At 32.5% G+C, this 27,725-nt stretch overlaps 2 protein-coding genes across 8 annotated transcripts; one reads left to right on the top strand and one right to left on the bottom strand.

The window, feature by feature from the left end:
* Positions 1–199: 199 nt before the first annotated feature.
* On the bottom strand, positions 200–23,235 carry Dia (diaphanous related formin 1). 7 transcript variants are annotated; one of them, XM_083050798.1, is made up of 18 exons: positions 22,389–22,701; positions 21,525–21,600; positions 11,762–12,139; positions 10,007–10,189; positions 9,432–9,730; positions 9,309–9,329; positions 8,670–8,979; positions 8,126–8,472; positions 7,717–8,002; positions 7,279–7,623; positions 7,025–7,167; positions 6,680–6,947; positions 6,336–6,575; positions 6,003–6,257; positions 5,726–5,890; positions 5,407–5,650; positions 2,858–2,939; positions 200–2,352 (listed from the first exon to the last, which is right to left on the bottom strand). In XM_083050798.1, exons 3-18 carry the CDS (start codon positions 11,774–11,776, stop codon positions 2,331–2,333), a joined length of 3,225 nt encoding a protein of 1,074 aa, XP_082906924.1. In that variant the 5' UTR covers positions 11,777–12,139; positions 21,525–21,600; positions 22,389–22,701; the 3' UTR covers positions 200–2,330. The 7 variants fall into 7 exon arrangements, with proteins under 7 accessions (XP_082906924.1, XP_082906921.1, XP_082906920.1 ...); XM_083050795.1 differs by lacking the exons at positions 11,762–12,139; positions 22,389–22,701 and adding an exon at positions 23,090–23,235; XM_083050794.1 differs by lacking the exon at positions 11,762–12,139 and having other exon boundaries at positions 22,389–22,702.
* A 132-nt stretch (positions 23,236–23,367) lies between these two features.
* On the top strand, positions 23,368–27,270 carry Rab2 (RAS oncogene family member Rab2). The gene is made up of 4 exons (XM_083050802.1): positions 23,368–23,551; positions 24,280–24,419; positions 24,749–25,105; positions 25,492–27,270. Exons 1-4 carry the CDS (start codon positions 23,506–23,508, stop codon positions 25,591–25,593), a joined length of 645 nt encoding a protein of 214 aa, XP_082906928.1. The 5' UTR covers positions 23,368–23,505; the 3' UTR covers positions 25,594–27,270.
* The last annotated feature ends 455 nt before the right edge of the window (positions 27,271–27,725 follow it).

Here is a 27,725-nt window from a genome sequence, read left to right as displayed (position 1 = left end):
AAATAAAACGGAAATGTTTAATTATCATTTAAATAAGATTTAATTTCAGATTGAAAAGCACCTATAAACTTATGAATGCGATATATAATGACATAATGTATCGACGATTTCTATTCTTATCGGATATGTTGAAACAGTGGATTACTTTACAATGACACGATGCTGACGAATGCTGAGAAATAACAGATATATACAATAGATAATAATAATAATAATATTTATAATATTATTTAAATCCGCGTATTCACATCAGTATTCACATCAGTATAGATACAGATGGATACTTAATTTAAATTCTTAAATTAAGTATTTAACTACAATATTAACAAAGCGTTCATTCATTACGAGATTCGATCTATAGGCAATGTGATTTCGATTTCCGCCACACATAATAATTGGAGAAATACGGCTGACGCGTGCGCTTTCTCTCTTCATCTTATCTTCGTTAATATCGATATATACAAAAGCCGTATTGAAATATACATGTATAAAATGGTCCGCGTAACACTGGGCGTTTTGTCGCTAATAATGTACAAATAATGTGCGCACGTGGAACGAGTTCGAAAATCGCGCCGCATAGAGAATGCGACATTGTGGAGATACTTCCTTGCGGATTTTTTGCGGCTTCGAAAACCGGCTCGTTATGTCGCCTTTCGCTAGACATTTCGAACGTGCCTAGCATAGCCGCCCCACTACGTGGCACACAGTTACTTGCTAATTAACTAACTAAACGATGCGACTAACTAAACGTCGCTCTTATTCGGGCGGTAAGATTTTCTTTAAAGATCGTTATCATCTTCTACATTGTATTTGGAATTATTTTTTACATGCGTGTGATATGATACGGATTAGCTCACTCGAATACCCATCACCCGTTGTCGAAGCTGGTTTTTTATCAACATTGCGAATCCAATGTGCATGTAAAAAGTGAGAAAAATGCAATCTGTCCAGGTTTTTTTTTCATTAATTTTACGCGCGACTTTAACTTGATATTCCTATTTTTTTCTATCTATATAAATGATAATAAATGATAATAAACAGACAATATAAATGTGTATTGTGTCGCGTGTTATCTATTGCCACAATCGGATCCGTAATTTACATATCTGTTTTCCAAGATTTCCCTATGTCTCTCCTCCCTCTCTCTCCCTGAGTTTCTTTCACCGTTATCAAAAGTATCGACTTAAATATCGCGAACCTGTGTTACCAAGCTCATTAATTATCACAAAATGCAAACGTTGCGTCGAATTAGCTATTTCTCCTAAAAGTATTTTTCTTGTTTGTAGATTAACGCTGACATATTAGCAGCAAAGTATTTGCATTATAAAAAAAAATGCAAATATAAGTGTTCCTTTTTTAAAGACAAATAAATAATATTATTAAAATATGTCGCAGAATTGTGTGTCAATTCAGTGTACAAATCTTTCTTTATATAGCAAAATACTTTGAATATATATTATTATAGAAAATATCTTTATATCGAGAATTATATGAGCAAAATGTTGCGGATGACGCAAACGTCAAATTATGCTTTGCGATCATTTTTTGCGAAGGAGTAATTATAGATAAATCATCATTAACATTTTCATGTTGAAATAAACGATAATTATTCCTTCTTGTGGCATGCAAAATATCGTTATGCTAAAAAAAGTATATTTTTTGTTACATTACTACTTTCTGTAGTAAACGAGAAATTTACTACAATAATATTTATACAAATGCATCTCGTAGTGTCGTAATAATTTCGAATCGCGGCAACACTCTCGAGATAAGAAATATATAATATATATTTACAGTAATATACATAAATAAATGCAAATCTATCGCCCGACTCGTCGAAAGTAATAGTAAAAAAATGCTAAAATTTCGATATAAGAAAGTGTATCTGTACATTGTGTCGGCAAGCAATTTTAACAAATTGCCGCCACGTATTTACAAGTGCGTTTTACTGGCGCTAAATATATTTTATACCGTTTCTCCAAGGTAAATCCTTGCGCACTTTCTTTTTTATCTAATATTGACGCAAGTATCGCTACGTCATATAAAAATGCGTTAATTATATCTTTGTACAATATACTTATATACGAATGTTTAAATATATAAGGAAGACACACTCCCGAATGTTTGTTACACTCGCGATTCGAACTTAATACGAAATTTCGCAAATGCAAAAATTCGATTTACGCTCATCAAGACGTGCAGTTTTGCTCTTCATTTTCCTCTCTGTGATATCGATTTATCGTGCTGCATGATAGTCCCCATTTGTCGTTCCAACGAGATGTAAAATCACAGCAACGAGTTAGGACGGAAACGGGATACTTTCCAGTACGTTATGCCGAACTTAAAAGCTCTCTGCAACAACAATGGATTGAGATAAGAATATAGCGATGAGTATATTTACGCGTGAAGTATTTAAGAAGCTTAAATGTCAACAAACATTAACCGTTGGATAGCAAATACGTGAGTCAATTATAGAACTTAATATTTTCAAAAACATATTCGTTGTTTTATTATTATATTAAAAATCGCACTGAAGACTTGTTATCAATTTTCTATAAATGTGTGCGTGATATTATTTGCGAGATAAGAGATATGTAGATATAATTAGTAAAGTCAAAATTAAATTACATGACTCTGCACTTTCCGTAATAAATATAATTATATTTGACGCGAGACGCTCTAATGCATCTCTTTATACTTGAAATTAAAGTAGCGACCATTATATTGTCTACTTTCCGGATATGGGTGTGAATATTATTTCTAAAGCGCATGTAATATACATGTAAGAGACCAAGCGTGCGATTGAAGCGTGCCTTATTCACCTGGTAAACACTCCTTTTACATTAAGAGTACTTACGTTGAAAGTTCTCTCCCTAGTAAACCAGATCCGACTAATCCGGTACGAGATCGACTCCTATTTAATTGCGCTCTCCTTTCCGCTGTAAAATTAAAACAGGATTGAACTCATTGCAGTATACTTGATACTAAGATAGTAAGATTTATGTATGTACTGTATTAAAATAAAATATAATATATTTCGAAAAAAATTATTCGCTTTATATAAAAAAGTTAAATCCTTACAATACAATAGAATTATTACAAAATAAAAACAAGAAGATTATTTTATATATTATTCCTATCTCAACATCTTTCAGAATTATACATGCTAAATGGTACAATATACAAACATTGAATACGTCGAGGAAAACAACATTAAAGAGACAAGCAAAAAGTAACTCGTTATTGCATTTAATTACAAATATATATGTGTCCTTATACAAAAATAGCCTGTAATACATTATTCGTCAAAAACTCGGTTGCTTTATGTCATAATTAATATTGAAAATTAAAAAAAAAATACACATTAAAACAATCATAAAAATATAAACTTTTTTTTTTACAAACCAAGGTATTTTATGTATATAAAATATTAGGAAAAATAAATATATTAGAAAAAATAAAAAAAATAACTTTAATATCGCTTTACATTTCAGTAATAATATTAGAAAAATTTGTAAAATTACATCTTAATCTCATTGAACTCTGTAGCTTATTATTAGATATAATCAAAATAATCAAAATAACATAACAGAAACCTTCTAATAATTTTATTATTGCATTCTCGTATGCATTCTGCCTTTTCATCAATATATATTTGCATGTGTCAAATATGTATACTATAAAACTCAAGACTAAAAATATCTTTTTTTTATTAAATATTTATTCTCGTTTGTTCGAGGCACTTAATGTATTCAAATAATGCTATGTGAATATATTACAAGCTCTCAGAGTATGTATCACAATTATCAGTCTTGAATAGTTCGTGTGGCATAGAGAGTTTAGATGCAATTACATATTTATAGATAAGCAAGTTATTTAAATTATACATCTCATTAAAAATTAGTATAGAGTTTCGTTCTTCTGGACATAATTAAAGCATAAAATAATCTCAAATTAATATGATTAGAGCAAAATAATTATTCTTACTTCTTGTATCCTAAAATTATTATTATTATTATTATATAAAAATATCATTGCAATGATAGATGTGATTTTGAGATCAATTTTTGCATCACAGATTTAAAAAATGGATGAAAAAAAATCAGATAATGATATATTTCTAGAGTATATTAACGTTTTTCGAAATTTATAATATAGTTAAAAATATTTTTTTTGGTCAGTCTTTCTGTATTTTTGGTATCAATCTTATCCAGTTTTAATATAATGCATAATTATATAATATTTATGTTAGATGCCAAAATTTCCATTTCTTTTTCCATGATCTATCCTTTGGTTTCTTCATTTTATTAAAATTATATTTTATACTTGAACTGCTTGTTTCCAGAACGAATGTTTCATTTGAGAGTTTTCCAAAAGTTTTCCCAGACATATTCGGATTGTTCTTAGTAGTATGAACAGAATTTGGCTTTATTAAATGCAACGGACTATTTCCCGATAATAACGTAACTCCACTCATCTCGATCAATAATGGCGATTGCGCGTTAGGAATCTGGTCAGTTGAAAACTGTGTAGATATGCTGGAGTTAAAAGATCTATTTTTCGTATCTAGTATGTTTTGAGTTTCGTCTTTATATCGCGCTAGATTCTCGAAATTTTTCGATCTTAAGAGTTTTTTTTTCATCGGAGAACATGCTGTTTTAAGTATTTTACTGTGAATACCATCGATTGATCTTGACATTTTTGCATTTTGTGCGGAATTAGAACTTATAACTGACGAGTTTACGACTAGTGGCATAGTGATATTCATACTAGGTGGACTCTGCAAATAATTGTGCGATCTACGTTTTGCACTCTTATTGTTCGCGCGTATACGTTTACGATTCGATATAGCGCGGCGCACAATGCTATTTCTCTTATATATCTTGCTGACTACAACGCGCCTCTGTTTAACCGGACTAATTATACGTGCTCGATTAATAGATATATTTTCACCGAACATCGGGCTTGATTCCCAGTCAGTATTAATGCATCTGGACTCTAAGTTCGTAAACGTTTTTAACAAAATGTCTCTTTTCGGTGTTTCATTGAACGGCATCGCCGTATAATACTCAAGATTACAACGGCTGCATTGTTTCTTTTTTTGAAAGAATGTAACTCTAGATGAACGTTTTTTGTGCTGAGGTGTCTTTTTGGCCTCGTCTAGCAGCATTTGTTTGTAGAACTCCTGATTCTCCTCTGGTGTAAAAAAGCTCGTCGAATCATCCGCCGTACATAATTTAGTTACAATCCTATTCGAAAGCATATTGCGTCGCATAGTCTCAGTTGGAGTTACGTTTTCATATTCGTGCATTAGTTTAGTAGATAAAGTATTATTAAACATATGCAATTGAGCTGCCTGGTCCCTCTTCTCCATTCGTCTCCAGATGAATGTTCTATAGAACTTACCACCAGCTACACGCGTCTGCCGTTTGCGTCGTTGATCCGGTCGACTGAAGGCCGATCCAGTCTGCAGAGCTTCCATCAGACTGTCCATAACACCTTCCTGCGTCTCGTGTGCATTCATATCGACTAATGCGCGTTTACGCGCGGCTCGCGCCGCCTTTTCCGCTTCCGCTTTCTCGCGCGCTTCTCTCGCCCGTCTCTGCTTCTCCTCGCCTTCCTTCAGCTTTACTATCTCCTTCTGCGATTGCTACGGTGAGAACATAGGCACGTTAAGTACCGATCTGCTAACGGTGCAGTGCAGTCCAAATTCACGCGTATTTACCAAGAAATCATCTTTGAACGTCTTGATATCGCCGAAGAATTCCTCTATAGTGTACTTTTGTTTGTCAAAGGCGAAGAATTCGGAGCTGTCCGTGTATAAGGCATCCATATTTTTAAACATGTTCTGCAAGATTTCATAGGATTCCCTGGCTTTCTTAGCAAATGGCTACGTCAAGTGGCAAGAAAGTGGCTTCGTTAAGGAAATACTTTTATTTGATGAATTCAATATCTAAAGGCGGCATTAACAATTATTATTAACAAAAAAAAGTAAAGGATACTTTCATAACATCTATAAAGAAGTCCTCATCGCATTGTGGAACTTTAGCGTTCGAAAGATCCTGCTCGAGATTACGAATATTGGTTTCCATTTGACGTAATGTCCGCTGAACATTCTCCAAAGATACTCGGCTAGCGCGATCTACATGTGCTAATTCTTCAATGAAGTTAAGACATTCCGGGAATTTTCTCTCTATCGTATCCACCAAATAATGCATAAGGGTTTGTTTGTTATCGATATCTTTAGTACTAGTCAACTGAAAAAAGAATTATTATTGTTGAAACGACTTACGCCGACGATGAGCGATTTGTATTATATATACTGCGAAACGAACCTTTGTAAGGAAACTAATTTCAAATCCAAATGCTTGGCCATTTCTAGAACCGGAATTCATATAATTGCCAAGTAATAATATTAATTCGAGTATCCGTGCAAACTTTTTACTATTCTTCACTTCTTCACATGCCGCTGTAGCTGCTACTATATCAGGTTTCACATCTTGTACCAACTCTTCGTATCGCAACATGAAGCTTAATGACCTTAATCTGGGCAGTAATCTTTTTATTGTGGATATCTATAACATTAGTATTTATCAATTATATATATATATTTTTATATATATTTAGTTACTTAAATTTAAATACAAGAATTTGCATAAAAAAGAAACAAGTAGGATACCGTAACACAGAATTGTTCCGCTTCAGTCAAGTCATTGTACTGATCCTTGTACATCTGCAACTTCGACAATTGATCCGGTGGTGGTAAATATTGAATTAATCCTTGTAATATATTATCAGAGATAACTGGTCCCTCGCATCTAAATAAACACCTTTTCACTTCTGCGTAAGGCATATGCTTCAATGTGCCACCGAGAAGTATCGATATATTTTGAGCCGCTTTACTATCCAAAACTTTGAGATCTTTTATTTTCTTCATTGGAGCTGACCTGCGTGCACAGCAAAATTGATCGACATTCTATATGCGCGAAAATAAACATGATAAACACGATAAAATGAAATTTACTTATCAACTACATCGTCCATTTTCTTCCCACTTGGTTTTGATGCGAATTTTTGCGCGAGACCATCCAATATTTCGGGACTAGCTAATCTGTCTTCTTGTACTTTCATCCAAAATGATTTTTCTGTTAATTTATGAGGCATAATCTGAAATACACCAAAAAACACTTAACTTATAAAATACTTAAAAAACAGTAAATATTTAAATCAATATCTTCTATCAATAATAATTTGATCAAATAAATTAATTACACATACCGCCTTCCAGTTCGCCCTTTTTAGTGGTCCATCTACTTCCCACTTCTTTTTCGGCTTTAATCCATGAGGCAAGACTTGTACTGGAGTCAGTGGAGATAATACCCCCATTGGTGGTGGTGGAGGACCCATCCCCGGCATAGGTGGTGGCGGAGGTCCTCCTCCCATTCCAGGCATAGGTGGAGGTGGAGGTCCTTTTGAGCCGGGTATAGGTGGCGGAGGTGGACACGTCATTCCGGGCATTGGCGGTGGAGGTGGACCAGCACTACCAGGAAGAGGAGGAGGCGGCGGTGGCAGTGATCCACCTAAGCCGGGCATAGGTGGTGGAGGTGGACATACAGCAGTCCTCTATATAATCATACATGATAAATTGATATTATAAGAGAGGGACACTATATGTCTAAAAAAAGACTCGATCAATGTAGATATATGTATACTTACGGAACCGCCAGACTTCGTCGTTCCTTGCTCCAGTTCTTTGATCTTATTTTCCGCATGCTGAAGCTTCGCTTCGGCCTCTTGTCTACTAGCTATAGCTTCCTCTAGCTTTTGCGTTACTTCTACCAGCCGGCGTTCCTCTTCAGCCCGTGATTTCTCGACTAGGGTATCGATCAACGGTTGTACGTCAATCTGGAAGCGCTTCGTTGCGCTGAAATCCGGATCACAGCCTGAACGATGCAATACAATTTGCGATATACATTCCTCGATCAATTTATAATACGCCGTTCTAAAAAGTAAGCAAAATAAGTAAGTAAAATTGTGTCATTACCAAAAAGATAGATTTGACTATAACAATTTGTAAGTCAACAATATGCGAAAGTGAAAGTAAACATACAAATTGTCTACTTACCGAACTAGAACATCATCTCGAATAAATAAAAGGTGTTGAAGTATGGATAGGAAATATGGCTCAGCAGTAGTATCCATTACCATATTTTTGACTACTTCGAAGCAATCATTAACATCGTCTAATTCTAAACGTACGTTATCAAATCTCTGTACAAATTCCTCATAATCTTCCTCTTTGTGGTCATTAAAAATTTTTAAATGCGTCGCCAAATCTTCCGACTCGTCTTTCTCTAACATTTCCAGAATGTCAGCTAAACCGACTCGCATTACCTCATTTCTGAGGTGTAAGCGAAAATCTAGATCCTCGGCGGACGATATTATCGAGTTTATGAGTTGAAGGCACACTACCTACGGGACAAAATATCCTATTTGTAACGAACAAATCTTTTTCGGATATAAAAATGAAAGAGAAACATAGCAGCTTGCTGAAAATTTTCATGCGTATGTAATGACATTGCAGTGATTCATTAAAAAAAAAAATCTAAATTAATATAAATTTCATTAATTTTATAATTAATTTGATTAATTGTACAAATAAAACGTACCCTTAAATTTTCATTCTTTTTATTCATCAGCCCCTGTACGATCGGAAAAAATCTTTCCCGACTTTTGAACTCGCCGTTCATAGTAATCGCGTCTAAAACCTTTTTGTGACTATCGCTCGATATCAGGCACACCGCGCCAAGTAATTTTACAGCCTCGGACATTACGTTCGGTTTCGTCGGCTCTAGTGATCTGGCTACGATAGTAAGAGCTTCGTGATGGGCCAACATTTCCTTTATACCAACAGTATTGTTCATGATAGCCTTTAAACAACGAATACATTCATATTGTATTCGCTCGTAACGGTTGTCACTGAGGAAAAACAAATTATATTTTGATTAATAAAGAATAATATAAATTTCATAATATAATAGATTCTGTCATAAGCAGGACGTGTATCATGCAACTGAAATAAAATGGTCGAATAAAAATTAGAAATATCTTTTGCTAAATAGCGCAAATAAAGTAACCGAACTGTTTCATAATTATGGAGATCTTGCGGTTTTTGAAAATTAAATCGTTTTTACATTGTTACTAGCAACATTTCGCTCTTATCAGGGGTAACATAAGCGGTTAAAAACTATTACAATAACAAATAATATCGCAAACATTCAAGCAAATAGTACTTTTACGTGAATTACCTATCATAATATATGAAGGCACTGGAATAGAACAATATCAAAATCGTTAGAGAATTAATCATACATTCACCGGCTGATCTAAACGTTACAGAATTTTTTCGGGAGTGCGTAGGACTCACTTACTTTCGATAACATTCATTGAGAGTAGCCAAGACTTGCTTCAGCCCTTTGGTGCCAAATTCTTGCACCCAGCTGAGCGGATTATTGGTGAGCGCGATCCTGAGAGACTCGATGCAATTGTAGATCTTGTTGACACTTAAATCGGGTTGCGCCAGATATTGTATATAATCTGCCGGTTTGTCGAATTTTGATCGGTTGTCCTGTATACTGCCTTTGTAGTGTAATACCAACATCTCCCTCTTCTTCGACTCCGATTGCTGGCGCAAGGGTTCTTTCTTCTCCTCCGTTAGATTCATATTGGCCTAAGCAAAAAATTCTTTTTTAAAATATTATTCAATATAATTAAGCAATACCTTATTAAACAATTACCGAGTACATTGTTTACACATTATCGAAAGTGTGTATTAAGATTTAGGAATAAGAAAATAATTATTTATTTATTTATTTGTTGTACTAGTTATGTATTTAATTATGCGGTACTTTCTAGTACCGAGCCAAAAGAAACAAGTTTACAAGTCTAACTTAATTATTAGAGCACATATGTATGTGAAAAATTTATGTTCCATATGTGCACTCACCAACATTTCCTCGAATCTGTCGTTCACCGTCTCCTCATCCATCCTTTCGATGATGCAACGCTGCTGTTCGATCTCATTGATGTCATCGCCAGAGTGCGGCCTGGGCATGGTGTTGTTGCCCGAATAGCCACGCGTTCCACTCCCACGACCGGCCTTTTTCGGCCGACCGAACCACGTGTCCAACTGCAACAGCAATTTTATGCCAACAATTTAGAAAGAGGAGATTTAATAATTTATTAAAAATTAATAGCACCATAATCAGTCCTTGCTTTCAATTTAACAAAGAGAAAGCAGCTATCTCTAATGGAGTAATTTCGCTTTCCTATCATTATGCTATATTTTATCATTATGCTTTATTAAAATTTTAATTCGTCAATTCCTTCAGATAATAATAAACATTCATGTCTGCGTGATGAGACAAAAAAACTTTGATATAAAATATTTATGCATAAGAGATGAAATATTGATGGAGCTGAAGACCTGTAAATCTAATAGTATGATTTGTGGAAACAAATATCTTATGCAGTAATCTTAACACTAGAAATTATTATAAGATGATCCTTGGATCAGGATCTAGCAATGAATCGCAAAGGTAAACGTTTTGAATGGATTCGAGAGGCCCTTCTCGAACGTAAATTCGATCGGTCCGTAAAAACGTTTTCGATAAACCACATTCCGATATCCCAGTTCCATTGTAAATATTTTCTCTTTGCGGTAACGCGTGCGCGAGTCGAGTTTGCGTTTTACGATGACATAATCGTTCAAGCGGCCTGCAATTCGCACTCGTACGTATTTTAGTAACATGCTTGAAAGTACGTTGAATTTTATTGCGGGATGACACGAAATCGCACGCCGGAGATGGAAGCAATTATTCCGTCCACTTACCGCGAACACGCGTTTACACGATACGCAATGCGTAAAGGTGTGAAAAAAGAAGCCACCGGAAAACATTTGCCACGTCGCGACTTGCCGACTATTAAACACTGATTTGTCACGGTTATTAAACCCCGAAGAATATTTCGCGCCGAAATCGAGGCTCGATCGAGGAGAAGCTACGAATCATAATAAGCAGCTGAACGTGACGAAAAAGTGGCACGTGCGTAAAATTAATTACCGCTATTATAGATTCTTTCTCCATAGTCTTTCAACTACGATAAATGCTGCACATCCACAATAAATGATGATATAATATGAAATAAAAAATGTCACCTTATGGACTATTCAGAATTACTTTGATTAGGAAAATACAGTCTTGCGGAAGCTCTATCATTTTATCCGATAATTATTAACTCTGCATTAGAGGATGTACGATGTCTTGATCTCACGGATGCGCGAGAGTTATAATCTTGTTTTTACAACAAAAGATAAGCACATCATGTATGTACAGGGTGACATAGCAGTCTAACACAATGAAATTAATAGCTGACTAATAGTTGTTACTTATCTACGAACCTAAATAAAACGTTGTATTAAGCGAATTATTTTATACATTTTTTCGCACTAATATCTCAAATTTTCTCATACCCAATTTTCACAATTATTTTTCATTTTTTACGCGACTATCAAACATATCCAGAAGTTTATGGACCTTAAGGTCCAGAAGTACAAATTCAGAAGACTCCAATAATCTTGAATTTATCGAAATAAAAAATTTGGGCTACTCTTAATTTAATACATAGTTGCAAAGTTGCCAGTATTTTTATATTTTTTATATTTAACATCACAACTTAACGTCGGATTAAAACGAAAGCTTACCCAGTCCGTGATCATTGCGGCGTATTCGCGATGACACTTGAAAGATAATTGATTCTTCGACGAATGGCGATGAATGACTCACATCAGACACGCGCGTAAGGTCGCAGGTCCAAGCTGATTCGAGAGACTTGACGGACGCACTTTTATTTTTAGGCAAACCCACACGCGACACTTATTCACGTATATTTTTCGTAATTTTTTTCACCGGGGACGATGCTTCGAGGTATCGCGAGGTGGGTAGAAACAATTTTTTTCAGCTCACATTGTGCCAGAGTTGGCTTTTATCGACTTTCACGCATCCAGCAGCTTCGAACGTGCGTTATTCCTTACGAAGGAAACACCGGTTTGACGTTTCCGTGCACACGTCTGTGACAATCACTGTAACATCATGCACACGTACTGACGAATACGAATAATTCAATCGCTTGGATTAAAACAGGCCGGTTGAACGTTTCAATAATGTCATAGGAAAATGGATGAGTGCGACATATGCATACAGGTGTGTCGCACGCAATTGATTAGCTGAGCAAATTAACGCAGGCCAAATAAAAGTATAAAGTGATTATCGTAATAGCAGACGAAACTCTCTCATGTTAGACAAAAAAATAGAGAAAGATTTCGGAATATTTTAAAGAACATTTATTCTACCGGAAAAAGAAACTTGTCAGGAATAATAATAAATAATGAATTAATAGAATTTATTAATCAATAATAATTATTAATAATAACGTGAAATTATTAATATTCATGGAAATATTTCGAACAAATGAATTGCTGCTTAAGAAGGCGATTTTTTTCCGATGACTGGAGAACTCGTGTTATTTGTGATATTTTTCAAGTATTACAACACTGTGTGTTCGCCACTAATTATCACTGTTATTTCTTTCTTCGAAGTGTTTTCTTACGACAATAATTGTCAGATGTAACATACCGTTTAAAATTACGCAATCATTACACTCACGAATTGTCAAAGAGAAGTTGGAATGACTTAGAGAAAGGAGACTCGAATGACAAGAACCGCGCCTGGAGAAGAACAGCGACTGACTGAAGATTGCATTGCCGGTCCACGGCGTTTGAATGCACGCGATGGCTCATCCCTTCCCTGATATTTTGCCTTACAAACCCGAGTCGTTTATTACATTATTATTTGAGACGCACAACACACACGACCCAACCCACAAAAAGTGACAAAAATAAACTAGCCATGATATTTCCTTACATTAGAGACTATGTATAGAATGCGACCCACCAGACAACCTTCTCACTTTCCTCCATTAGCTTAATTAACATATTAGCATCGCAGCTATATAAAGCTTAAATCTTACTTTTTTCAAAACAAACTTTGATGGGATCTTTATTGCGATAGCTATTTATATAAACAAGTAATATCAATTATTATTTGTATGTATATAATCTGGTAATTTTTATAAATTATTAAACTTTGAAGTTTGCAATCGAAAATAAAATCTTATTTTTTTATTTAATTTAAAAGTAAGCATTTATTTTTTATTATTATTTTCTTATTTCATCGCATTATTTGTTAATTTTAATTCATTATTCTCTTTCTATGTAGAAAGATAATAACGTATTAAGTTTAAGTAGTTGGTAGTTATTGTAATTGTTCTAAGAGATTAAAAGTAAAGTTAAAATTATTTCTGAAATGAATTTTTTTTGTAGATCTTTGCACAATCGTTGCGTAAAAATATATTTTTTTAATGTAAAAGCAATGATCAGAGCAGCATATTTACGGTTGGATCTAACGTGACAGAGCGATTTATAACGGAATTACTACAATTATAGAAAGTTCATCCGCTAATTCAAACGTCAGATCTTCTAAAAAATTACTGTCATAGTTTGTCTTCATGTTCGTGATTTACTTTATATATTTCTCTGTATATAATCAAACATATTTTTTTTTTTCGTAATTCTTTCAATATATTAAAGTTTATATAAAAATTTAATTAGTATTAAATATTTATATAAAAATATCTAAGCAATAAGTTAAAATAAAATGTGTTCAAAATTAAAAAATAATATTAAATTTGAAATAGAGATTATTAATTTTTTAATTATAACTATTATTTGAAAACAATTTCATGTATTTTATACTATAAGTTAATCAAGTTAAACAACAAAATTATGGATCGTGTATGGAAAAGCGTTTATGACGTTATGTATTTTATCTATACCCAATATTTTATAATCGAGAGGAATAAAAGATTCAAAGGAAAAAAAGAAAATTAAAAGAAAATCCAATATATTTATCATTGTGCTAAACTTTGCAATTTCATAATAGCTGATCGATGATTCGTTACTCCGATTCGCTCGTATGTAAAGATGCGCCTGTAAAGCTGCGAGCCGCGTATATATACGTATATAAAGTCGGTACAGTTAGGCCGTAACGTAAGATTAACATAACGGCATCGTGTGGTGGAATTAAAGAAACCAAAAGATCGCGTCGGACGTATTCTCGGCGCGTATTCTTACGGTACGCTCGTATCGTGGAACCGTATCTTCTCTACGGTGACCGCTTATCAAAAACAAGCTCACTCGACCTGAAAATCGTAAGAGGTGTGCTAATTTAGAGAGCTGAATCCTTTTCCGCACGTGGATATTTAGATCAATGTCGGACAACAATGAGTCGCGTGTAAATTACGCGAGCCAAAGAGGATTAGAATCAGGATCGTAATATCCTCTCGTGTGAACTATCTTCTTACACACGTAATACTGAATATCAATTTCGAGGAAATTAAAGCCCCTGACAACTTATGTTTAAGTAAACATTGAGAGTCAAGTAAAATTTAATGTGTTAGATTTATAAAATAAATAATTTTGTTATCCAATTATATGTCACATTTATGTTGCTTTAGTAGTAAAATAATTTCTTGAAGGTGTAATAAAATTAATGGAATAATTAACAACCTATTATAAAATCAAGAGTTATTTAATTTCGTTATAAATTTATATGCATATTATTTTCTTTTTTTTTATTTTTCTGATTCTCTATTTTATATTATATTTCATAATATATTATTATTTTAAAATTTAATTAGCAAATTAACGCTTTTTTGATAGAAATTATCTGATTACGTATCTGAAACGTTAATTTGTTAATTAAATTTTAAAATACTAGTATGTAATAAAAATTACAAAATAATATGTTTTAAATAAAATGTTACAGTGCTTTAAACTCGATTAATATTTTTCGACAGTTATCAGCTGATTTCTGTCAAAAAATATAGTATTGTAACATATTAATTATAACATTATTATTTTAATTTTTATAACATATTTTTATTTTAAAATTTAATTAGTAAATTAACGCTTTAATCAGCTGATTTCTGTCAAAAAATATTAATCAAATTTAAGCAAACTTTATATAAAAATATTTATATAAAATCGAGGAGTTATTTTTTATATAAAATCGAGGAATGGCGCGCGCTTGTGTTGTTCTACATAAAATTGTAAAATATTAATTTTTAATCAAGAAATCATATTGTTGTTTATTATTTATGCTTAAATTGAGATTTCAATTTCTAGAGACAATTTAAACTTTTTTATCATTCTTAATTATGCCACTCGACTTTACATTTTCATTGTTTTGCGCCGTTTTAATAAGTGTAGTTTCACACTAATATGTCCTAGTTTTCTATAATTAATTCTTATTTTTCATGAAGTTCCTGCGATAGTAATAACTCTACATCGAATATGACGGAAGACCATTTCTCTCGCATAAGTTGCAAGAGACTTTCTCCTTTATTTTCTCGCTCCTAACATTATAATTCCAAATGGTAAGTTATTCTTGCACCACTGACGTCATGCTTTCAATAAATATTCCCGATACTTAAAAGATTTTCGGTTCTTTCGCTTTGACAGGAAATCTCAAGAAAATGAATTTACGAATTATTATCACAATATTGCTGCCTGCTATATAGAATGCTACATAGAATATTTTATTTTAATCGTTTTACTTCAGTTATTCCTGTTTTATATCAAAATCATTCTAGCATTAAAAAGAATTTTATATAAGTCAATGACAGTTATATTATTTTCTTTCTTATATTAAATATCAAATTATTCGTTATATACGCCCGCACTTTCCGTCTCCTTTCACGTTGATCATGTAGTTGACCCCGACCAAAAGGATAGATCGTTGTTGTGAATCATGTGGATCCTTGCGTATCGCGGAATGCGCCCGATCGACTACGTCACGGCTCCGAATAGACCAAGGTTCCGACAAGTTTGAGAAAAAACACTGTGTTTGTCATTGATCAAATGGTTTTGGAAAAACAATACGGTTATATTAAAAGTAAAGATCTTTTACTTTTAAAGATAATTTTAAAGATATTTCGATTTTTTGATAAAAATATTGAATATCGGTAATTATTTTTAATTATTTTAATAATTTTAATATTAGAGAAGATATTTGGAGATAATGTCCAACAAATATATTTAAAAAATTATTTTTTTTGTGGGAAATTTTTCTCTGTACACAATCTTATAATAGTGTTATAAAAAAATAATTTAATTACATATTAAAATTTTATTATACTACTTAGCATGTTTTTTTTAGAAAAAATATAATAATAATGGATTTTTATTATTTTTTAGTATAAATTTACGTAGACAATTTAAGTGAATTTAAGTTTACAATTTTTCTCATATATATATATATATATATATATATATATATAATTTTATTTTTCTTATAAAATAGTTACGAAGAAATTTTATTTGTTATAGCTGTGTGATTGATGTATATTTTGACACAGTAAATATTCTAGAGGTTGATGTCCCGAGGTTATTCTCAACGTTGACATACAGCCTCTCTGTTTCGCGATCGATACATATGTTTTCTTGATCTCAATCGAGACCATGCTCGGTGTAAACTTGACACGAATTCGATGTCTTCAAATTTAACACGAAAAGACCTCAGATACCATCTTTAGCACGTGTTTGTGTGCGTGACATGTACTCTATAGATGGGCGTCAGTACTTAATTTTGCAAAAGTTAATCAATCTTTAGTATTAAAGATTATTATTTATTTTCTATCTTTCTATCTTTAGTATTAAAAATTATTATCTACTTTCTGCAAAATGTTACATATTTGCACAACAGCGAATAATCCACACACAGAGTAACAAAATCAAGATTAATTACGTTAATCTCCATTAAAGTTCCGGTTTCATTATGTTATTTACATTATGTTATACAGGGTGTCCGGTAATAGTCGCATCAACCGTCGTGTACAGGTAGAACTAGTTAAACCGAGTAGAAAAGTCCTCTACCATTTTGCGATATTTTCAATAATAAGAGAGAAATAAATTAAAGAAAATCAGCCAATTCGCGCGATGATAAGCGTTCGGCGAGAAGAGACAGCCCACTCGGGGGTCCAGAGTTAGCGCTACTCGTATGGAGTTACTGTCTTTTGTAAAGCGCTCCTCCCCGCTTCATCGCGCGCTTAGCAACCGTGTAACATTATACTGTTTCTTTTCGCCGCATGCTTAGTAACGACATAAAACTGGGCTGTCTCTTCTCGCCGCCGTCACGCGAATTGGCCGATCTTTATTAATTAATATCTCTCTTATTATTGAGAATATCGCAAAATGGTAGAGGACTTTTCTACTCGGTTTAACTAGCTCTACCTGCACACGACGGTTGATGCGACTATTACCGGACACCCTGTATATACATAAGAAATACAGAAAGTACGTTACATAATTTGTTACATAAAGAGCATAAGAAACAAATATGCATTATAGTGCAACACATTATAGTGCAATGACCGTAAGGAAAAGATAAATATATAAATAAGTCATGAATATAGTTTCAAACTGAATATTGAAAATAAAATTTAGCTAAAATATTAAGAAGAGAATCCTAAAAAATGAAAGAGTGAAGGAATTCTAATGCAAATTCTGCAATTTTTGGATTCAATATCTTGAAATGCTACTATCGCTGCATTTTGGTGTGGCGTCACATTACGTAACGCTCTATATACGAACATAAACGGCCACCTGTTCTATCGCGCCGTCATTAAACAGCCATAATGATGCAAATAGTAGATTAAGAAAAATTCTACGAGGTCAATTCATTGAGAAAAAATAAATACAAAATAATTTAATCGCTAAAAAATATATTTTAATTGTTTAATTATTTTAGCATTTTAAAACTCTCTTCGATTTATTTTAATTTAATTTATTTAAAAAAATAAAACAAACCGAGAGTTAAATTAATCGATATAAAAGATTAATTCTAAGTACAATTTATATAAATCCTATAATTGAGAAAATCTCTTCCAAAGTTTAGAAACTAGCAATAAGATATTTTTAACATATTTTTTAAATCCCCAAATCTCTTCGACAGAAATATTGTGGAAGAAATAAAAAGATTATAAGAGTACAATGCAGTGAACTATCATGATATTATTTGCATGCGGTAAAATACAGCTTAATTATTTTCCCCGAGCATCAATTTCGTAATTGTTTCTTTATTCGCATCTCAATTCTGTGGCTATTTCACGAGTACTATGAGCAGTGTACAACGCTTTTCACGCGATCCTCGGAAATTAACCGATGGTTTTAATTATTCCTGATTAACCGGAAAAAATTACACGCGGCTACACGGATGATCTCACTTGTACGAGCAACTGAGCGATGACGCCAGCAGCTTGAACGGCCTTCTCCTGGCACGAGAGCAAGAGAGATCGAAACGGTGTCACGCGAAATTCCGATAGGCATACATACATACGGAGGCCGAATGTGTGAGCCGATTTTTTTCTTTTTTTTTTCGACCTACGCATCTGTTGCCGAGATGATTTTCATGTCTGAAAGCTGCGCCTTTGTCTTGGAGCGAAAACATCAAGTCGCTCGCTCAAGTCAATTAGCAGTCTTTTGCGCCTGTACTTTTCAGGCACGTTTAAAGTTGAATGCATCTGTCAGATTTTGAAATTTACCTACTTCTGCAATATTAGAATCGTATTTATAAAGGATTAGATATCTCGATTTGGTGTTAACATATCTGTGACATCTTAATCCTGAAGACTCTCGTACAGTACGCGAATTATAATTATAAAGAGATGACGATGGAAAAAAACGAGCTTATATTTCACTATATTCACGGAATGTTTCGCCAATGCTGCTAATTTTTGCGACTGTAAGATATTTTTTATATCGTCACAAGATGTAATATTTTTTTAAAAAATGACAAAAAAACGCACATGACAGATTTCATTTACAAAAAGCACAACTATGTAAAGAATTTGTGTCTAGGATTGTATTGGTTGTTGCAATGAAATTGGTAAAATGCACACACAATTTCCTTTACACGTATTACTTATGCATGTCTGGACTGTTGCATCAATCGTTGTCACTATTCACTGAACACTAAATACTACATATAATGTTGCATGTACCGAAAGGTGTAGTTATCTAGGTTTTTGCTCTCAGATGCTTTCAACATACCACATCGCACACACGTTTGTAAAAACAGAATATTATTCAAAATTATTTAAAAATCGTTAATGATAAAATTACTAATCGAAACTGTGGCATAACAGCGAACATTTATACTAGATAGACGTATTCGATTATAAAGTGCAAATTGCAATGGCGGCTCGAATTTGTGCTGCGCCTAAGGTCGATGATACTGTGTGTATGCATTAGTAAGAGTATTCGTGCGTATGTCATCAAGTACGTATATACGCGTATCATTCTTTACTTAGGATTGCGTTAAACCACAAAGCAACGGTTCTCAATTTTTTCTTTACCTTATCAAATTTGCCGATAATAATTTGTATATTATTTCTAAATAATCTTATATAATTTAAGGCTCCTGGCTCCTTTCTGACCATGTCGAAATCGTGACGTCAGAGGCGAGAAAACACACGCTAAAATTTCTTAGATGCCATTTCGAAATAAAAAAATATTTCGATGAAACAGCACTTCAGATGGCTTTAGCACACTCTTAAAAAACCCCGAAAACTATCCTTTCCCCTTTATAATTAATCAACAGCTGTAAAATGTAATATTATGAAGCCCAGTCCATCTGGTCTTTGCACATGCGCAGTCATTCCGCATGTCAAAGTCTGATATCTCGATCATTTTACAGATGTTGATTGATTATAAAGGGAACATGATAGTTTTCGGGGGTTTTTAAGAGTGTGCTAAAGCCATCTGAAGTGCTGTTTAATCGAAATATCTTTTCATTAAAAAATGGCATTTAAGAATTTTCAGCGTGTGCTTTCTCGCCTCTGACGTCACAATCCAATATGGCCGCGATGAGCACCCAGGAGCCTTAAGAAACAAAAGAGAAAGCGTCTATTTTCATTTTTATATTTTTCAAGATAATATATAAAATTTCTATTACATATTTTTTTATCGAACATCGTTTGAGAACCATTGAACAAGATTTTGCGATAACAGGTTTAATATCACAAAGATAATCGAATTTTAAATCAAACAATGTTTAATATCACAAAAATAATCGAATTTTAAATCTACCATCGTTTGAAAGAAACTTTGCGATATGTGTAATTAGCGTTTAGAGAAAAAAAATAAGAGTTAAATGCTCCCACTGCAATGAGAGATACCAAGAGATACGATAACATAACAGGAAACTCAGCGTATGCCTACATATGACGAGTATATCACTATAGAATCCTACATTTTTTAATCATGTTTCCGTGCTTTGCGTGCACATCGTTTTCGCACACACATCACGTTTCTCAAGAACAAATTTCACCCATTAATAAATATTGAAAATATGTCTATTTCGAAATTACTGCATTTTATTATTGCGATATGACGACTACATATGATTCATTTTCTATTTTTAAATTCAAATATGCAGCTAAAATTTTATATTACGCGAATCTTCTTTAAAACCGATTGATCGTTTGAAAGCTTTATAATATAGTATTAAGATTGTGGTTTTCGAAAATCAGAAGAAAGTGTAAAAAAAATTATTTCACCTTTATGCCGGCCTCGCCTTTGTGATACCAAGTCTTTCTTCTTTGGATGCCAGACATTTTTCACTCTTTTTAAGCCGTTTTCTTTCACGTTCAATTTATAACATTATCGATTCGCGTACTTATTATTTTATGTGTTTGCACATTATTAATTCACATAAATAATGTCTATATTAACTGATAAAAACTGATAATATGTGTGACAATAAGAAAAAAACCGGAAATCAATAGCGTTCGATCCTGCTTCGGCGTTATTAACAATACGACTGTCGCAAAAGGTAAAACGTTTTGCTGATGACGTTACGGAATTTGCTGATAAGAAATGCAAAAGGCTTATCTTGAAACATACTATTTGTTAAAGATTAGAATTTATATATTGTATATTCAAAAAAAGAAATAGTGACATGAAATTAAATACAGATTCTTCTAGAATTATCTGAGAACACTATTATTAATTTTTGTGCGTGCAGTCTTAAAATAATTTAATTATTGCATCACACATTCTAAAGCAAGGTGTGATTAAATTCTAAAATAGCTATTATTTTTAATTTGAATCACAATAAGCTTCAGAGATTTTAATTTCAATGTTGTGTATTATCTTTTACTTTTGTGCACACATATATATCTAAATTATCGTAACAATTTCTATAATAGTTTTTTTTTGTACAAAGCTAATTTATGATTATATATATTACATAGTTTACTGCATTGTATTCTTATAATTTTTACTTCTGCCATAATGTTTCTTTATTAAAAAATTAATTCTGGCATTAAAGTTTAATAATTGTACTTACAAAGCCAGCAGGCTTGTCCCTTCTGTTCGCCATGATCTGGTTTTCCGTTTTGTTATCTTCTTCCATACATTATACTCTAGAAAAAAAAATTGCAGAATGGTTATTAACAAATAAATATATTTTCTCAATAAAGTCTTAGCAGAAATATTTTTAAAAACACTATATTTAATTAATGAATAACTCATATTTTTCAATCTGTTCTATTTTGAAAGCACAATGTAACAGGTGGTTGCTTATATAAAGCTTCTTTTATTAGGATATATAAAAGATTATCCTTTGAAATTATCATTGCAAACATACTATGAGTTAATCATAAATTAATAATCAAAGAAAACGGCATTTTTTTACAAAATATAAAAATATTACATATTTCATAAGTAAACTTAACCTATTCTCTCTCTCTCTCTCTCTCTCTCTCTCTCTGATTACATTATTCATATTATTTCAACAACCATAAACAAAAGTTTTTACTTTGTTACACAATTCAAGTTTAATGTCATTTGTTTAAATGTATATTCAAGAGAATAAGATTATACAAAGAATATCTAGATAAAATATGTACGTAGAATTGAGAGAAAGGTTAGTTTTTATAATTAAAGAAATGTGGACCAATATACAATATATCCATCTTCCTTAACGACTGTCAATGTTGACAAGTAGGTTTTGAAGCAAAAATTCGTCCTTGAGTTACAACAAGAATCTTTTAACCGAATCTAACGAGTAGGCGTTCGTTAAATAAAGCAACGCTTCGCATTAGATGTTATAGGTTAATGTTCGATGACGTCGAACTTGAATCCTTTTCGAACGAGGCTTCGATTTGTTTTCCGCCTCGCGAGGAAGACGTTAATATATATTTCGCATTACCTGAATTAATCGAGGTCTCTCTCTCTCTCTCTGGCTCGGATTTGCACGCTTTCACGTATAGTCGGGCACTTTGCTCGATATTATTCCACAGCGTTGTCGGTATTTTGAGCGAAAACGGCGGAGAATTGGCAGAGCGTTCGCGAATTGACGCGCGTCCAACGATTCCTCCGACGAGAAATTCCACTGACCTTTCTAAAGGGATATATGTTGTACGTAAAAAAAATGTCCGTTACTCTACACGCCGTATTTGTTGCAACAATTCGGAATTGCGCGAGCGACGCAACGTGCGAGCGCGAAACTGCGGCGCGGAGAGGGAGAGGGAGAGGGAGAGGGAGAGGGAAACACTGCCGCCAATTGAGAAAAGCGAAAATTTGTGTTGCGATGATCGCGGATTATTTTCCACTGGCTGTGAATTGTCGCGCGCGAAAAATACCCAATTATCATGTTTGCAGAATTACGTATGCAGTTTTGTTATATAAGCACCGAAAGGGACAAATCCGTTCGTTATGAGAAAACAGCTGATTTTGAAATTGCTCCCAACCTTCGGTTCCTTTTAAAGTGCGATTTTCACGAAACTAATGTTTTACGCGTCGCGCGCATTTCATATGAGTGAAAGAGAGAGCAGTTTCCAATCTATATATATTATAAATTTTCTGTTTATATATATTTTTATCAAGAATTTCCGATTCGAGTCTACTTACATTACTTTCATCCTTCGTATATATGTATACATATATACAGCACACTTATGAAATATATAAAAGTAAATATATAAAATGTATAAAAAGTAAATATATAAAAAGACTCAACAGAGATGATTATGATGCTGTGCGTGGCTGTGCGAGAAAAATAAAACGATCCCTCAATTCTCTGCCACGCGCAGCCAATCAACTATCGACATCTCGTGTCACGGCGACGTGTTGACGCGAGTAGCAGCGACGAAATATCGAAAAGTCGAAGGCGACCGAGTTGCGCCGAGATCTGCCGAAGAGCGTCCGTGACGTCACGCTGGAGCAGAAGAGATAAGACAGTCAGAAGAAGGGTATTCTGACTATTTCCTGGTGTATATCGCGGAGCTGGAATTACTCGAGTGTCTGATCGGTTTCGTATTACGATAATGTCGTACGCGTATCTGTTCAAGTATATCATTATCGGAGACACAGGTAAATAAACAGCGAACGGGACACTTCTACGAAACGGGAAACCTTTATCCCGTGGCTTTCTACGTCGCCTCTGACAGGGCCCTTTTGTTTTCGTTCTCGTGGTGGGCGAGGATATCGCTGATTCGTAAAGACGAGAGTAAATTTATTTTTTTTTTTTTGGAAAACTGTCATTGATGAGGAGATTCTCTTGCTTTAAAAACGCATTTGTTCTCTTTAAATATGTATGTCGCGTGTGTCAGCATATTTTTCGATAGATTTTAAATTTTCTATGTTTTTGCATTGTTGTTTGCTTTCTTGTTATTACGCGCAGTTTGAGTTCTCTCCGTTTATAAGACTTGATTTGATAAACTGTCTTGTTGACTTCAATGATGACAGCTATAAATAGCGTGTCTTTTATAACAGAATTATTCACTGCAACTAGATACATTTTGTATTCTACGTATATTATCATAAATGAAAATATTGCTATAATTTTATTTTTTTGTAATATCATTGATAAATTTGTTGCAAGTGTGTAATGATTATTGTATTAAATAATAAATGTGAAATTAAATAAATGCAATATTATAAATAAATAATAAATATTATACAAGAGCTTGTAGAGATTAAGATGTGTCGAGTAGTTTTTTCTGTTTGCATATATATACACAACAAAATAATAAAAATATTTCTTACTAGGGTTTTATAGTCATAGATTGTGTTTTAAAAATCATGATATTTTTATGTAGGAGTTGGCAAATCCTGTCTCCTTCTTCAATTTACGGATAAGAGATTTCAACCGGTCCATGACTTGACAATAGGAGTCGAGTTTGGTGCTCGTATGATTACCATTGATAGCAAGCAAATTAAATTGCAGATTTGGGATACTGTAATTATTTTTTAATTTTATATATATCATCACATTAAATTATACTAATATTTATTAAACAGAATTCATAATTTGCAATCAAGAGTTCGGTCAATAATTAATATCCAAATTAATATACATTATTGTTTATATAAAGACACTTGTATAAATTTTAATTCTTATTGGAAAAATATTTTTAATCATTCTTCTTATATTCAATATAAACTTTATATTGTTTTATTTTAATCCTACTAAGATGTATGAATAAAGTTTTGCACTATTTATATATGCTACTATTTAAGTAGTGGATATTAATTGTTAATTATTTTTATGACTTATGCTTTATATAGGCAGGCCAAGAGGCATTCCGTTCTATAACAAGGTCATATTATCGTGGAGCAGCTGGAGCTTTATTGGTATATGACATTACACGTAGAGAAACCTTTAATCATCTTACAACATGGCTGGAAGATGCAAGGCAACATTCAAATTCCAATATGGTTATCATGTTAATTGGCAACAAAAGTGATTTGGATAGTCGAAGAGAAGTAAAGAGAGAGGAAGGCGAAGCTTTTGCACGAGAGCATGGTCTTGTCTTTATGGAGACTAGTGCTAAGACCGCAGCCAATGTAGAAGAAGCATTCATCAATACTGCAAAAGAAATATATGAAAAGATACAGGAAGGAGTGTTTGACATCAACAATGAGGTATGACAGTAATGTTTCTAATTACTTTATATAGATTCTATACACATATAAATTGAGAAGATACAAAATTTCATGCTTTTATCATTATTTGTACTTGTAAGATTTTTATTTAATAACGTTTGGGAGTATATTTTTATAAATCATAAAATTTAAGCATATTTGATTCATATTGATGTAAAAAAAAGATAAGAAATAAGAGATAAACATGCAGTGAAAATGTATAATTACTTCTTCATATCATTTCATTTTGTTTTACATTATAATTGCATTTATATTATTTTCTAAAAATATCCCGCATTATGTAAGATAAAAACAACTTGTACATATAGTGTCTAAAATAAGAGATGTTTCCAAACTATATATAATATGACAATTGAATTGCATAGGCAAACGGTATTAAGATTGGACCACAACATTCGCCAACAAGTCCTGGAGGTTTAGCAGGAACTGGTGGACAAGGTAGTGCACAGGGTGGTGGGTGCTGCTAGGGGCTGGGGCTTATCTGTCCACCGCTTCACCCTTCTCCGATCTGAATTGACCTTATTCCTGCTCTTTATTTTAATCTGAACACACTTTGTACAATTTAATTCTGCGCATGCCGTGTCATGAGGTAATTGATGTATTTATTAGTTGAAATAATCTTATATACATAAATAAATAGATAAGATTATTGTAAGACGAAAATGTTATAATCACTAAAATCATGAAACATTAATAAAGTCTTTATTTAAAAATTCTCCTAAAGATATGAAAATGAAGTTATGTCATTTTTCAATATACTTTTGGTTAATTTAATTCTAGAAAGAGCAGATATATATACTTTTCAATTTAATATAATCATTTTCGTTCTTGCACACATTACATAATAGTTAGTTTTACCCTTTAACGAGAGATATATATTTGGAAGGTTTATTTAATTTTTATTTAGAAAATTACGTTCATTTTTAAGAACGCATAGCATATAATACAATTTAACTTTATTATTACATTGTAAGGTCTGGCAGGCTTGTCCCCCCTTTATGTAGCACGACATAAATAATTGTATTGAATAATATTATTTGGGAATGATAAAGCGGAAGAGAACAGGCGTTTCTATTTAATGTTTTATATATTTATTTAATACATATTGTGTACTGTAATGTAATGTGCACTAATGATCAAAATTCCATTTCATTGATAGTGGCTCATGGATACTGATGTATCAGTTAAACTAATTTGAAACATGATTTACACCTAATTATCTAAAATAATACTATATATATATATATATATGTGTGTGTATGTATTGATGTATAAGATGATGATTATATAAAACATATTAATCAATGCCATCAGGAGGCCTATATTCAATCAGATTTATATTCTATGCAATAGTTACAAGAAATCTTGCATATGTTATAACAATTGGTATCATTATTTATGGTACTTTGCTGAAAATAAAGGCATTATTAGTGATATAAGCAAATCAAAAATACATTTTTACAATTTATATCATAACTATAAAGTTTCTAATCGCATAATACAAAAATCATATTTAAAGCCATAGATAAAGATACCGACATGAGTATAGCAATGATATAATTTTATCTGTATTTCATCAAGCACCAAAAATGATTACATTTTAACAAATATTCCTGTTTTTGTTTTAAGAATTATAAATATTTCAGAATCTGCACACACATGAGACACAAAAAATATTCACATATATGATGAATAAGAGATAAGCTCTAGTAGTGCACATTATTGTACTTTTAAAAGATTTGTCAGCTGGCAAGCAAATAATACATTAACATTAATGTTTCTTGATGAACTACGAGGAAACTCGTCTATAAGCATGAATATATTATATCTAATTAGTACAAAATTTGCCTCTTGAGCATTATTCAAATATTATATAATCAAATGTTATTTATATCTCAAATTATGAGCTTATATCTAATCGTTATGCCAAAGAATGTGTTTATATCTGCAGCATTTTATATCTCTTTTGCGCTTGTACACTGTAACAATTAAATGATGTACATTGGTTTCAAGGAATTATGTTCGATACATTTGATTTATTATAATAGCGATTATTCTACACCGTTAATATTAATTGACGGTTGTATTTTGTATGTATGCTTTGGGCATATCTTTTCAATTGGAAAATATATATGTGCACATTACTTATCATTCTTGATCCTAAAATACAAACTTTAAACTTTTTCAGGATTGCATGAGATGAATATATATATATATATATATATATATATATATATATATATCCCTTTCTAAAAAAGGTATGTTAAGTCGATTCTCGCGAGTATTGTTGTCTCTTTTCCGCGAGGCTGCTTGGCTGTCTCGATTCGCGTTGTGCGTTATATTCCTAGCATCGAGAAGCTGTCATTGGGAGAGTTAGCAGTTTGACAGTTTAAACAAAATTAAATTAAATTAAATAATATGTTTAAAAAAATATATTTTAATACTTTAAATTCGATTAATATTTTTGACAGTTATCAGCTGATGTTTGTCAAAAATATTAATCGCAGATAAAGTATTATAACACATTATATTACTTACAAAATATTATTATTTTAATTATAATATGTTGTAAATAATATAATATGTTATAATATGTACT

The sequence above is a fragment of the Prenolepis imparis genome, unplaced genomic scaffold (genome assembly GCF_030444845.1).
Source record: "Prenolepis imparis isolate NDT839.2.m4 unplaced genomic scaffold, iyPreImpa1.0 SCAF_11, whole genome shotgun sequence".
Classification (NCBI taxonomy): Eukaryota; Metazoa; Arthropoda; class Insecta; order Hymenoptera; family Formicidae; genus Prenolepis; species Prenolepis imparis.
The sequence above is the reverse complement of the archived record's forward strand: the minus strand, read 5'-3'. Positions and strand labels throughout refer to the sequence as shown.